Consider the following 14,249-nt stretch of genomic DNA (forward strand, 5'->3'; position numbering starts at 1 on the left):
ATACTTCCTGTTGAAGTTGAAGTCATGTGTTGGATTAAGCAGTGTTTTCAACCTGAGAGGAGTATGCTGGAAATCAGGCCCCCCTATTCCACACTCTGTACTAAATGTGTAAATGTCTCATTCAGTCACGTAAACTGGTTAATTTATGTCTATCACGGTTAAATAAAACAACAGAAATTTTGACCAAGCTTTTCAGTAAATTCAAACAAAGCATGTTTATTTCAGGCAAATGTATTCTCTAAACAAGTGGCAAACCGCTCAACAAATACAATGCAAATTAAACTATCCCCTTTAATTCCAAATACAAACCCATTCACACTCAAAGGCAAACACTACTGCAGAAGTATTGAGTGTGGGAATAAATTCAGCAAGAAAGGGGGAAAAGATACACCACTGTAGGTCAGGGCTGAATTCAGATGACAAAAATTAAATTTACTTCTCAGTACCTTTGGGTTTCTGTCAATGGGATCAGATTGCTGGCATTTACAAGGTAATGGAAAATCTTCAGATTGTATTTCAGATCCAGCTGAGAAACAGTCAGGAGACTTGATGTTTGGAATTATTTCAGGTTTCTTTCCCCCAGCACCTTCACAGAGGGGGAGAGAGAGAGAGAGAGACACTTCCAGGTCCAAGCTCCGAGTCTTGCAGTCTAAAGAGACATGACTGCATTCTTGCAAACTTCTCTAACCACTATCCATGCTTTCTGGGTGTATAGCTGAGGGGAAAAACACGCAGTACTTAAAGTGGGGGCTGTCGGTGACAGCATTGAGCCATTTGATGTTTTCCAGCTTGTTTGCTCAATATCAAAGTGACACATTTGCACCCATTTCTAGTTCTTTGAAAACTTTGCAGGAAACTGCTTTACAAAGTCACCTTTTTTTTGAAAACAAATTAACCTGTTGATTCTAAGCAATCACATGAGCATCCCATTCATGTGCAGAAGTGCCCACATGTCAGGCCCTGCAATCCATAAATCGGTGCTTTCCCAACAGCAACACACTGAGTCACAACAGCAATGGTTCCCGAGAGACATCACTGGGTGGCACCTGATGTGTTATGTATAAACTGTTACCCTGATGATGGGGATCTGGTAGCACAGGCCAGACCTGTCCTCCCACCCACTTTCACTTGGATATTTCCTCAGCTCTCACAGTTGTTAAATGCGATCTCTCAATTCCGAACAGCCAGTTTGATTACCATGGGTGACTACTGAAGAATGCAGTTGTTGCTTTTTTTATGTTTTTTAAAAATCATTTATAGGATGAGGGTGTAACTGGCCAGGCCAGGCCAGCAGGTACTGCCCATCCCTAATTACCCAGGGGGCAGTTAAGAGTCAGCCACATTACTGTGGGTCTGGAGTCACTTGTAGGCCAGGCCAGGTAAGGATGGCAGTTTTCTTCCCCAAAGGATGTTACTGAACCAGATGGGGTTTTCCGATAATTGACAATGGATTCATGGTCCTCATACATAGTCGTCATTCAACTCGAAATTCCCAATTTTTATTGCATTCAAATTCCACTCACAGACATTCCCTTGGTCTGGATTAACAGTCCAGCGATAATAACGCTAGGGCATTGCCTCCCCCCTAAGTTATCAGCCTTCCTTGCTCACTGTTTAGGCAGTGAGAGTGTTCACTTATATGGGTAGATGAGAGAAGTTGGGTCGGTTCTCCTTTGGTGGAGAAAAGAAGGCTGAGGAGATGTGTTAGTGTTCAAAAATCCTTGAAAGGCCTGGGCAGAGTAAATGAGGGGAAAAAACAACTGTTTTCATTTGTAGAAGAATTGAGAACAAGATGGCACAGGTTTAATCTTGAATATGCTAAAAAATTACATAGCTAATTTAAGGTTGAGCTATTGAGCTCAGTGTGTACCTGTATTCATACATGGGCTCTGTTCTTTATATCTTGAAAGAGCATATACATGCACGGAGCCTGTTTCAACTCAATAAAATAGGTTATAGCCATTCCCTGGTTCATTTCTCAAGGCCATGCTTTGACCAGCCCAAGTCAACCTGCCTGGTTTAAAATTTAAAACAAAAGTCTTGCAGTTAACTGTCAGTCATCAACAAACTGGTACCTTTGCCATGGTGATACCTTTACCGAACAAATTTTACTTGGCAAACAATCAGCCCATTCCTCTCATACAATACAAACGTGTTTGCCCTTTAGTATTTGCATTTTGGCAAAAAGAATAAAAGCATAGACTACTTTCTAAATGGTGAGAAAATTAGTAAAGCCAAAGTACAGAGGGATCTGGGAGTGCTTGTCAAGGATTCTCTAAAGGTAAACTTGCAGGTTGAGTCCGTGATTAAGAAAGCGAATGCAATGTTGTCACTTGTCTCAAGAGGGTTGGAATATAAAAGCAAAGATGTGCTACTGAGACTTTATAAAGCTCTGGTTAGGCCCCATTTGGAGTACTGTGTCCAGTTTTGGTCCCCACACCTCAGGAAGGACATACTGGCACTGGAACGTGTCCAGCGGAGATTCACACGGATGATCCCTGGAATGGCAGGTCTAACATGTGAGGAACGGCTGAGGATTCTGGGATTGTACTCATTGGAGTTTAGAAGATTAAGGGGAGACTTAATAGAGACGTACAAGATAATACATGGCTTGGAAAGAGTGAACGTTAGGAAATTGTTTCCATTAGGCGAGGAGACTAGGACCCGTGGACACAGCCTTAGAATTAGAGGGGGTCAATTCAGAACAGAAATGCGGAGACATTTCTTCAGCCAGAGGGTGGTGGGCCTGTGGAATTCATTGCCACGGAGTGCAGTGGAGGCTGGGACGCTAAATGTCTTCAAGGCAGAGATTGATAGATTCTTGTTGTCTCGAGGAATTAAGGGCTACGGGGAGAATGCTGGTAAGTGGAGTTGAAATGCCCATCAGCCATGATTGAATGGCGGAGTGAACTCGATGGGCCGAATGGCCTTACTTCCACTCCAATGTCTTATGGTCTTATTTCTTAATAATTATCTTGATAAATGCAAGACAGTGCATTTAGCTTTGATGAAATGTGTTTTTTTTTAGTCATACTTGAGTTCTCTATGATGAAATGGCATACACATTTGATGTAACTGATGAAAGAACCAAGCAGATTTGGTCAGGCCTTTCCAAAGGGAATCGGATCATTATTTGAAGCTCGACAGTTGGAGAAAATAAGCTAATTCCAGTTGATTGTAAAGTTGTTACTGTAGTGCAGTGAATGCTGTGTTAACCGATTAACCCTCTTGTTCTTTCTCAGATGTATGACTACAGTCTAGACATGTGGAGTTTGGGCTGTATGTTAGCCAGCATGATCTTCAGAAAGGAGCCCTTTTTCCATGGGCATGACAACTACGATCAGGTGACATTCCATCATTCTATGTTCCATCAAACCAGCTGCAGAGAGAGCTCTGTGCCCAAAACTAACAGTCTGTTTACCTCAAAGCTACAACTCTGCCCACCACCTGCCTATTTTCCAATGAAATTAACTAGCAGGAAGGGAAACAGAGCTAACACAAACCAAAATTGCTGGAAAGGCAATTCCTGTTTTTGTTTGGTTTCCAGTATCCGCAGTTCTTTCTGTTTTTATTTAGTAAGGAAACAGTTGCTCACTGACCTCTGGGCCCCTGTATGATTAGCCTCCCTCGGCCTCCTGTGGTTCATTATTGCTCTGTGTTTTGCGATGCTAGTAATTGGAGGCTTGCTGGACAGTTGTGTAAAAGATGAAAATCGAGGAGTTGCACAGCTGTATAGGCAGTGCATCTCTATCATTCTCTGTCTTAGTCCTGGATGCTGTTTGAACAAGTAACCCCTCCTCCTCCTCCTCCTCCTCCTCCTCCTCCTATCTTACTGTTGTCACATGTGCACGCCTCCCAGCCCACACAGTCAGCAAAACATATCTTTTATTATTCCCAATGCCTTTAATTCACCTAAAATGACAGATGCACCGTAGAACAATACACTTATTGGAGCAGGCCATTCAACCCATCATGTTTATGCTAGCTCATCCCCTGTAACTCGCTCAGAAGTCACATGACACCAGGTTATAGTCCAACAGGTTTATTTGAAATCACTTTGTGCATGCTTCCCTGCACTTCACCTGTTGAAGGGGCAGTGCTCCGAAAGCTTGTGATTTCAAATAAACCTGTTTGACTATAACCTGGTGTTGTGTGACTTCTGACCTTGTTCACCCCAGTCCAACACCAGTAACTCCCCATCATCCCTGTAACTAGGCAACTGTCTCCCTTCGGATAGTTATTGATTTTCTTTCACGAGTTATTGTCTGATTTGGTTTCACCACCCTCTCAGGAAATGGATTCCGGATCATAACAATCCACTGCATTTATCAAAAAAATTTTGTCATGTACCCTTGAGCTCTATTACCATTTACCTTAAGTCTGTGTCCTTGACTTACTGACCTTTTGTCACAGGAAACATTTCAAAATTTTCCATAGTTTAGAGCACCTCTCTGTCCAGTCTCCACATAAGCAGCCATTTCTGAGGAGAACAATCCTAGCTTATCTGGCCCCTCCACGTGAAGTCCCTCATCCCTGGGGTAATCTGTGCACAACCTTCTGAAAGTTGCAGGATGAGAGTTGAGGAAGTGGGCAATGTGTACAAGATCCTGAATATCCTTCCTAAAGTGCAGTGTCTGGATTGGACATGATTCTCCAACTGGGAGTTAACCAGTGATGTGTATGGGTGGCACGGTGGCTCAGTGTTTGTGTAGGCTGCCTCCAGGTGCTCTGATTTCCTCCCACAGTACAAAGATGTGCAGATTAAGTGGAATGGCCATAGGTAATGCAGTGTGATAAAGTAGAGGGCATGGCTCTGGGTGGGATGCTCTTCAGAGCATCAGTGTGAACTGAATGGGATGAATTGTTTGCTTTCATACTGTAGGGTTTCTATTTTTATAAATTTATTTTGATTCCTGACAATTATACTCATTAATAAAGACAAGAATCTCAAATATCTTTTTATTAGTAATATGCTTTTTCACCTTCAGAACATGTCTACATACACCCCCAGACTTTCTGTTTCTGCTCTAGCTGTACCTTTTAGTTTATGTTGGCTTTCCTCATTCTTCCAATCAAAATGTGATATTGTACATGTTGCTGTATCAAATTGTGCCTGTGTCCCGGTGAAGCCGGTTTCCGAGCTCCTCACTGTTCTCCTACATTCCTGTTGTTTGCAGACTTAAATATGAGAAAGTGAGGATTGCGAATGCTGGAGATCACACTGAGTCGAGTATGTGGTGTTGGAAAAGCACAGCAGGTCAGGCAGCATCCGAGGAGCAGGAGATTTGACATTTCAGGCATAAGATCCTGTCTGATGAAGGGCTTATGCCTGAAACGTCGACTCTCCTGCTCCTCAGATGCTGCCTGACAGGCTGTGCTTTTCCAGCAATACACTCTTAGATTTAAAAATGCTGCCCAATACAGCCATTAATGTGTTGTTGACATGTTTCCAGCTGGTAAGAATTGCAAAGGTGCTGGGCACAGAAGATTTGTACGATTACATTGATAAATACAACATCGAACTAGACCCACGCTTCAATGACATCTTGGGCAGGTGAGTACTTGCGGTTTTTGTTCACTCTGTGAAAAGTGTTGGGCTGGGCTACAGAAAAATGTTTCTGAGGGAATGGAGCCCCTTGCTCATCCTCATCCGCTGCAACATCTTCAGGATGTCAGTGTAGAGAAGAACATGCTTCCAGACTGGGGCTCAATCCCACATCCTTCTCTCACTGATTGTCCTGTTTAGATGGTGTTGGGTTGTGGGGAGAGTTTCATTTTGTCCAGGCAGTCCGAATGCCCTCAGCAAGGTATTCTACGTTGCGAAAGGACTTGGGTTCAGAACCCAGGTTTATCCCATTCCTACATGTTTATCCAGTGCAGAAAAGCCCAGCTCATTTCCTCTCGTCTGCTGAGCTGGCCTTCGTTGCGTAACCCTCCTGCTGTTACTGGAAATCCCATTGGCAACCTCCTCGGTCAATTATCACCCCTCAATACCGAAGCAACTGCTTTCATTGGGATCCAACTCATCTGACCCCTTATTCTGAGATGATGGCCTTGGATCCTAGACTGTCACACAAAGGGAAGCAACCTCTCCACATCTAAGTAAAAACTGGAAGAACCAGATATACTGGAAATCAGAAACAAAAACAGAAGTTGCTGGAAAAGCTCAGCAGGTCTGGAGGTATCTGTGGAGAAAAATCAGAGTTAGCGTTTCAGGTCTGGTGACCCTTTCTCAGAATCCTCTCCACATCTACCCTGTCAAGTCCCTTAACTTTATTTTGTTTGTATAAGGTCATCTCTCAGGCTTCTGGGATCAACCAAGCAAACCTGCTCCAGACTGCCTCTAATGCCAGTACATCGTTTCTTCGATAAAAAGCCCAAAACCGTTTCCAGGATTCCTGCTATGGTCTGACTAGTAGCCTGCATAGATTTAGCAAGACACTCCCGACTTAAATATACACAAGATGTTCATAAAGCTGAAAGAAGTGATGGAGTTGGGAGGGGGGAAAGACCACAAGGAGGGGTCAATGGAGGAAAGTGAAGGGGCGTTTACAGGGGCTTACCTTGTCTCCTTGTGTTGTTGGCAGAAATTGTGGCGAAGCACACCTCCTCCCCCATCTCACACCTGTCTCCGACTTCAAACTAAACAAGCCTGGTTCCTCTGTAAATCTGTCCTCTTGCCCCCCTCCAGGAAGGGCCTCTCGGTTCCACGATCAGTCAAATAAACACTAGCAGCTCGGTCTAATACTATCAGCAAGATTTAACAATTTACTATGACGCCAGGTTTAGGTTATCCAGCAACACAGGTGTTACGCACCTCTGTGAACTCTGGGAAAAGCTGCACAATTAGCTTAAAACACAGACAACTTTTATAGGTCTCTTAACAAATGGAACAGCCTTAATTGCAAAATTAATCCAATAAAATGAAATGATATGACAAATAGACAAAATTATGCCAATGATATTTCCTGGGAATAAATTGTTTTTATGTCTTTATCTCTTGTCGCCTGGTTTCCAAGGCCAATTTTGAATACTTTAATAATGTCCTATCTTGGTTAGTTAACTTATACTATGAACAGGGCATTGTTTGCTCATCTCTTTCAATTCGTTCAGGAATGCAGTTTTCAGAGAAGCCATTTTGTTGTATTATTTTATGTTATTTGAATTAAGAAGCCATATTATACTTGGTAAAATCATGCATGAAATGGTTGCTCCTGACAACAGCCTAAATCCAGATTTTAGATCCTCACGTCCACCCCTCCATCCCCATCACCTACTGGAGGCTGGTCACATGCAGTTATCTGGACTGAGCAGGAACAGCATCATCCCCTGGTCCTAATCCTTCCTCCTGTCCATACAGAACATAGAAAAGCACAGGGACAGGTCCTTCGGCCCACCATGATGCCATTTTAAACTAACCTCGTCTGCCTGCATGTGGTTCTGTAATTGCTGCCTGTTATGCATCTATTGAAATACCCTTTAAACATTGCTATTGGATCTGCTTTATCACCTCCCCTGGCAGCCCTTTCTGGGCCCCACACTACCCTCTGTGCAAAACACAATACATGCATTGCACTTTCCCCCTTGTGTGCTATGTGAGCAGAGAATACTGGATGGGATTGAGATGGAGAGGAAATTCTGGTTTAAACTTCCATTCCTGGATACTCTGCAATCTTCTTCCCAACCTTTCCACCCCCACCCCCTCACCTTAACCTCCTTCCACCTATCGCATTCCCAACGCCCCTCCCCTAAGTCCCTCCCCCCTACCTTTTATCTTAGCCTGCTTAGCACACCCTCCTCATCCCTGAAGAAGGGCTTATGCCCGAAACATCGATTCTCCTGCTCCTTGGATGCTGCCTGACCTGTGCTTTTCCAGCAACACATTTTTCTACTCTGAAGTGGTAATTGACCTTAGTATAAGCAGCCCCCCTCCTTTTGGCCCAATATTGCCTTAATTTTTGTTTTGTGTGCTGCTTTTGGGGGAGCTGTTGGCAAGGACAGTTTTGCAAGTCTTTATCACAATTACTTTTGCCTCCTTTAAGCTGACAGAAGTAAATAGCTAAAACCAAAATTGCTAGACAAACTCAGAAGGTCTGGCAGGATCTGTGGAGAGAGAAATAGTGTTAATATTTCGAGCCCAGTGACCCTTCCAAGCATTCCCTTGTAGAAAGGTCACCGGACCTGAAACATTGACTGCTTTCTCCCCACTGATGCTGCCAGAGCTGCTGAGTTTCTCCAGCAATTTCTGCTTTAGTTTCAGATTTCCTGCATCCACTGTTCTTTGTTAGTTAGAAAGAGGGACTTGGAACAGCAGGGACTTGCTGAGACTGTGTCATTATTGGCAGTTCCCTAGATCTACTATAGATTTCAAACCTTTAAAATATTTCTCACGTTTAAATCAACCTCCTACTTTATAGCCTGAATATTTGGTCTAAAAATTGTGGCTATGTTGCAAATGGATACAATGCTGCAGTTCACCTCTTGGTGGTGATGCTGAGCTGTTAGAAGTGCAAGGAGTGAGCAAGACAACAGGCCTGGTGTACAACACAGGGATAAAGCCGTTCAGCCCCTCTGTGTTGACCCAGCTTAAAGGTGGGGGAGCATATTTGAACTAAACTAATCGTTGACCCTCCAAATAGTCCTCATGAACAAGTCTGTGTGTCAACTTGACTCAGGTCTTGACACATTCTTCTCTGGATTAGGTGGTTTATGAACAACACTCATTCCTAGCTTTAAGCTTAGACTCTGTCCTTCAGGTGAGATGATGCAACTGGCTTTCTGTTCAGGTCGAAGGTAACACTGTAGTATAGGGTCAGAGAGGTCTACAGCTTGGAACCAGGCCCAACGTGCCCAGGTCACCCAGTTTTTCAATTAAACTAGTCCCATTTGTCTGCGTTTAGTCCATATCCCTCCATATCTCTCTCATCCATGTACCTGTCTAAATGTTTCTTCAATGGTAAAATTGTATTCACCTCCATTACTATCTCTGGCAGCCCGTTCCAGACACTGACCACCTCTGTGTGAAAAAAATTGCCCCCTAAATCCTATTGTATTCTCCCTCTTATCTTAAACCTAGTTTTAAGATAAACCCTCCAGTTTTAGACTTCCCTGCCTTAAGGAATAGCTGTTGACTGTCTACTTTATCTATAACCTCCCTCAGTTGCGTTCTCCCTGTAATAATGCTATCAAAAATAAATTAACCAGTTCCCCACAAAGCTCCATGCATGGGGTCTGACTGTGCACTCATGGTGCTCCTGTGACCTTCTGTGCAGGCTGGCTGCAGTGTCTGCTCCTCACAAAAGCTTGGATTTGAGGTAGACAGAACTGACATAACAAGGTAGAACGTTTTAACCCAGGTGTCTTAATCAGAGTCAGGGCTGCCATAGAAGGAACTTGAATTTACATAGCACCTTCAATCACAGTGTAAATGACCCCAAGAGTACAGGTCTGCCTCCACAAGCTTGTTCTGCCAGCATCTGTTAACCTGTGTCATCTCCTTTCCATCTCCAGGCATTCCCGGAAGAGGTGGGAGCGTTTTGTGCACAGTGAAAACCAGCACTTGGTCAGTTCCGAGGCCCTGGACTTCTTGGACAAGTTACTCCGTTATGATCACCAAGCACGGCTTACAGCGAGAGAGGCTATGGAACACCCCTACTTCTGTATGTCACCCCCAAGACTTAACAGGGTTGAGTGGGCCAGGGCAGGTGGGGAGGGCAGTAACGTTATGCGTCTGTGAAAAACATATGAGAAAAAGCTGGAATCCACAACAGTGTGTCTTCTCTCTCTCTCTGTCTGACATTCACTCGCTGTGGTTTTGTAGCTAGTCGCTGGCTTGGGTCTCAAAGTGGTCCCAGTTCTCCTCATAAATCCTTGTTGCATTGTAAAGCATCACAAGGTGCAGGGTAAGACGGTACCATTCCTTCAATCTGCTCTATCATTCAGCAAGGGCATGTGTGATTTCCAACCCTGACCTCCACTTCCCTGTTCAATTCCTTCATGTCCCAATGTCTGTCAACCTCAACCTGCCAATCGAGAATCAGAGAGCACAGATTTTAAGGCCAGCGAAGCAGGTTTGATCAAGGTTTTCAGAGGAAATTGGATAATAATCTGAAAAAGAACAAAGTGCAAGGTTCCAGGGAGAAGTGGCACTAAGTAAATTGCATAGAAGTGTCTTATCCTTGTTCAGAGCAGATAGCATTCTCCCTAAACTGTGCAGCAACTCAGAGGGTCCTCGGAGGTGACAGTGTTCCCAGCCTCTCCTTCCAGTTGCGTATGTTGCTGCTGCACATGGATCTTGGACTGAGACCCCATATCAGAAAACAAAATATCAAGGGACCGTAACTCTAAGCTGTCTGTGTGATGGGTGGCGATGAGGAGCATTGATGAGATGGAGGATGGGGGTGTGATGGGACACAGTCCACAGTGGTGACTGGGTAGGATTAATGCTGCAATCTGTCTTCCTGATGGATAAAGGTATCAGGTGTTTATCTTTATTTTGCCAGCTGTGAGACCAGGGCAGAGGTCAGGAAGCACTCTCTGGTTTCAATAAGTGTTCTCGAATTGAACTAAAGTTTGACAGACAAGCAAGCAGTTCCAAGCAGAGAGGAGGTGCACAGAATCAGAGACGGAGGCCAGTTGTATATGCACCATTTCTCCAAACGAGTGTTTTACTCAGTGCCAGTCTCCTGTTATCTCCTCATGGCCTGTTGAATCCATTGTTGAAAGTGTGGATTGAACCTGCTTGTACTACTCTCAAAGGCAGAGCATTCCAGACCTCCCTCACTCAGTGTGACAAAACTTTGGTACGTCGCTTTTGCTTTCTTTAACCAATTACTTTAAACCTATGTCCCTTCCTCTGCTATCTTTGCACAAATGGGAACCGTTTCTCTCCAATCTACCCTACCCAGCCAGTTATTATTTTGATACTTTGATCAAATCTCCCTCAGTCTCCATTTCTCCAAGAACAACAGTCCGAAATGCTCCCATATAACTTGATCAGTGAAATTCCTCATCCCTGCAACTGTTTTCATGAATCTCCGCTGCTCCTTCCTTCTCCAAAATGTATGTCCTTTCTAAAGTGCAGCACCCAGCACTGGACCCAGCGGAGGCCTGAGCAGTCTCTGATGTACATTTAATAAAGCTGCCTCGCCCTTGGATTCTGTGCCCCTTCAATAAAGTCTAGAATATTGTGTGCTTTACTAATCACTAGTGCTGCCATCTTTGAATGACTTAATCATATACATACTGATAGCCACGCTCCAGTACACCTGTAACAAACAGCGATCCTGGCAGCAGGAGCAGATCAGTCAGCACTGTCTGCTCAGCCTTTTAATAAGATCATGACTGATCCCATTTGTCTGAACTCTCCCCTCCAGCCCAGCACAGCCCTTCACTCCTTTGTCTGTCAAAAGTCTGTCCACCTCAGGTTTGAATTTATTCAGCTACAGAATTGGGACCAGGGTGAAGGCCATCCAGCTCATTATTCTTTCCAAATCAGCAGACAATTGAGAACGTAAGAATTAGGAGCAGGAGTAGGTGTGTTCCCTTGATGGAGCTCCACCACTAAGCACAATCCTGATTAATCTGATTACTGTACATTCCTGCCCAGCCCTTGCTTGTCAAAAATCTATCTGCCTCAGTCATAAAAATATTCAATACTAAATAAATGCGAGGTGCTGCAGATTGGTAAGGCAAACCGGGGCAGGAGTTATACAGTTAATGGTAGGGCCCTAAACAGAGACCTAGCTGTCTAGGTGCATAGTTCCTTAAAAGTGGAGTCGCAGGTAGCCAGGGTGGTGAAGAAGGCATCTTCATGTTTGCCTTTATTGGTCAGAGCATCGAGTATAGGGGTCCGGATATCGTGTTGCATATCATATACAGGACATTGGTGAGGCCACTTTTAGAATACTGCTTACAATTCTGGTCACCCCTCTATAGGAAGAATGTTGTTAAATTTGAGAGGGCGCAGGAAAGACTTACAAGGATTTTGCTGGCACTGGAGGATTTGAGTTATTGGAAGAGACTGGGGAGACTGGGGCTATTTTCTCTGGAGCATCGGAGGCTGAGGAGTGATCTTATAGAGGTTTATAAAATCATGAGGGACATGGATTGGGTGAATAGTAAAGGTCTTTTTCCTAGAGTAGGAAAACCTGAAGGGCATAAGTTTAAGGTGAGAGGGAAGATATTTAAAAGGAACCTGAGGGACAACTTTTTCACACAGAGGGTGGTGCGTGTATGGAATGTGCTGCCAGAGAAAGGAGTGGAAGCTGGTACAACTGCAGCATTTAAAAGGCATCTGGATGGTATATGAACAGGAAAGGTTTAGAGGAATATGGGCTAAGTGCTGGCAAACGGGACTTGGTTAAATTGAGATGTCTGGTCGGTGTGGACGAGTTGGATTGAAGGGTGCTGTATAATTCTGACTGTCACACCAGTGTAATTTTGAGCTTCAGAATTACAGACACACAAAGACATAGAAAATAGGAGCAGGAGTTGGCCATTTGGCCTTTCAAGCCTGCTCTACCATACAATGTGATCAAGGCTGATAATCTTACTCAGTACTCTGTTTCCATTTTCTTCCTTTAGCTCTAACAATTAACTACATTCTGTGGAGGAGAATTCCACAGGCACCCCACAAGAAATTTCTCATCATCTCATTCCTAAATGGCCAACCTGTATCCTTAGACTGTGACTCTCATTCTGGTCTCCCTGGTCATGGGAACACCTTTCCTGTCAAGAGTTTTATGAAGTTCCCCCTCATTCATGTAAATTCCAATAAACAAAGTCCTAATGTCCCAGGAATTGAGCTTGGTGAACATTTGCTTCACCCCCTCCGTAGCCAGAACATCTGTCCTCCGATAAGGAGATCAGAACTGCACGCAATACTCGATGAGAAAGTGAGGATTGCAGATGCTGGAGATCAGAGTTGAAAAGTGTGGCACTGGAAAAGTACAGCAGGTCAGGCAGCATCTGAGGAGTAGAGGAGTCAACATTCTGGGCACAAGCCCTTCATCATCCTGAGCTGCTGTGCTTTTCCAGCACCACGTGTTTCCAAAATTCTCCAGGTGTGGTCTCACCAAGGCCCTGTTTCATCTCAGCAAGACATCCCTCTCCTGTACTTGAATCCTCTCATTATGAAGACCAACATACCATTTGCTGACTAAACTGGTGACTGCACCTGCATGTTTACCTTCAATAACTGATTGTCCAAAGATGCACAGGTCTCACTGCACACTCCCTTTTTCCTGATCTTTCACAATTCAGATAATCAGCCTGTCTGGTTTTGCTATCACAGTAGATAACCTCACATTTCTCCACATTGTACTGCATCTGCCAAGCATTTGCTCACTCACTCAGCTTCTCCAAATCACACTGAAGCATTTCTGCATCCTCCTGACAGCTCACCTTCCTACCCCAGGTTTGTGTTGTCTGCAAGCTTGTGATATTACATCTCGTTCCTTCATCTGAATCATTATATATTGTACCCTTTTACACAGTTTATCAACAGAGATGCAGATATCATCATCTACAATTTATTTTGTTTGATGCAGGAACTTCTCTTATTGTTATAATTTACAGTCTGGCAAAATAAAAGCGGCCTTTCAAGTTGCGGAATCGAATGTATGATCTGCAGACTGTGCTCTGTGTAGAGCAGGTGGTGTTTGAGTAGATTGGTGGTTTGTGTGCTCGCGCTCTCAACACCATAGTTTCCAATCTAAACATGCCTGCTGAATGTTTTCACTGTCTTCCCAACAAACCTTTTCCAGTTTTGTTATTACAACATTGAACTGTGCAGTACAGAAGCAGAACCTTTAGCCCACCGTGTCTGTGCCAACCATGATGCTAATCCCATCTGCTTACATGTGGTCCATAGCCCTCTATTCTCTGCCTATTCATTTGTCTGTCAAATGCCTCAAACTTTGCTAACATATCTGCTTCGATCACATCCCTGGCAGTGTGTTCCAGGCACCTACTATCCTCTGCACTAAAAAAAACTTTCCTCGCACATCTCCTTTAAATTTTTCCCCTCAAATAGACTCCAACTAACCGTCTTTTCCATGGCCTTCATAATTTAAAAAACTTCTTTCAGATCATTCCTCAGTCTCCGACGCTCTAGCAAAAGCAATGCAAGTTTGTCCAACCTCTCCTTTTAGCTAATACACTCCAATCCTGGCAATGTCCTGGTAAACCTCTTTTGCACCCTCTCCAAAGTCTCCACATTCTTCCTATAATGTGGCAACCAGAACTGC

The 14,249-nt window shown here is 44.0% G+C and overlaps 1 protein-coding gene across 3 annotated transcripts in view; it reads left to right on the forward strand.

Annotated features, from left to right (window-relative positions):
- Window positions 1-14,249, forward strand: part of zgc:86598 (STKc_CK2_alpha domain-containing protein) — an 84,158-nt gene that overhangs the window by 63,581 nt on the left and 6,328 nt on the right. For all 3 annotated transcript variants that reach the window (XM_060825671.1, XM_060825673.1, XM_060825672.1), the window contains exons 9-11: window positions 3,243-3,344; window positions 5,454-5,554; window positions 9,511-9,659. In XM_060825671.1, coding sequence (XP_060681654.1) covers window positions 3,243-3,344; window positions 5,454-5,554; window positions 9,511-9,659 — 352 coding nt within the window. The remainder of the gene's footprint in view (window positions 1-3,242; window positions 3,345-5,453; window positions 5,555-9,510; window positions 9,660-14,249) is intronic.

The sequence above is a fragment of the Hemiscyllium ocellatum genome, chromosome 5, assembly GCF_020745735.1.
Source record: "Hemiscyllium ocellatum isolate sHemOce1 chromosome 5, sHemOce1.pat.X.cur, whole genome shotgun sequence".
Taxonomy (NCBI): Eukaryota; Metazoa; Chordata; class Chondrichthyes; order Orectolobiformes; family Hemiscylliidae; genus Hemiscyllium; species Hemiscyllium ocellatum.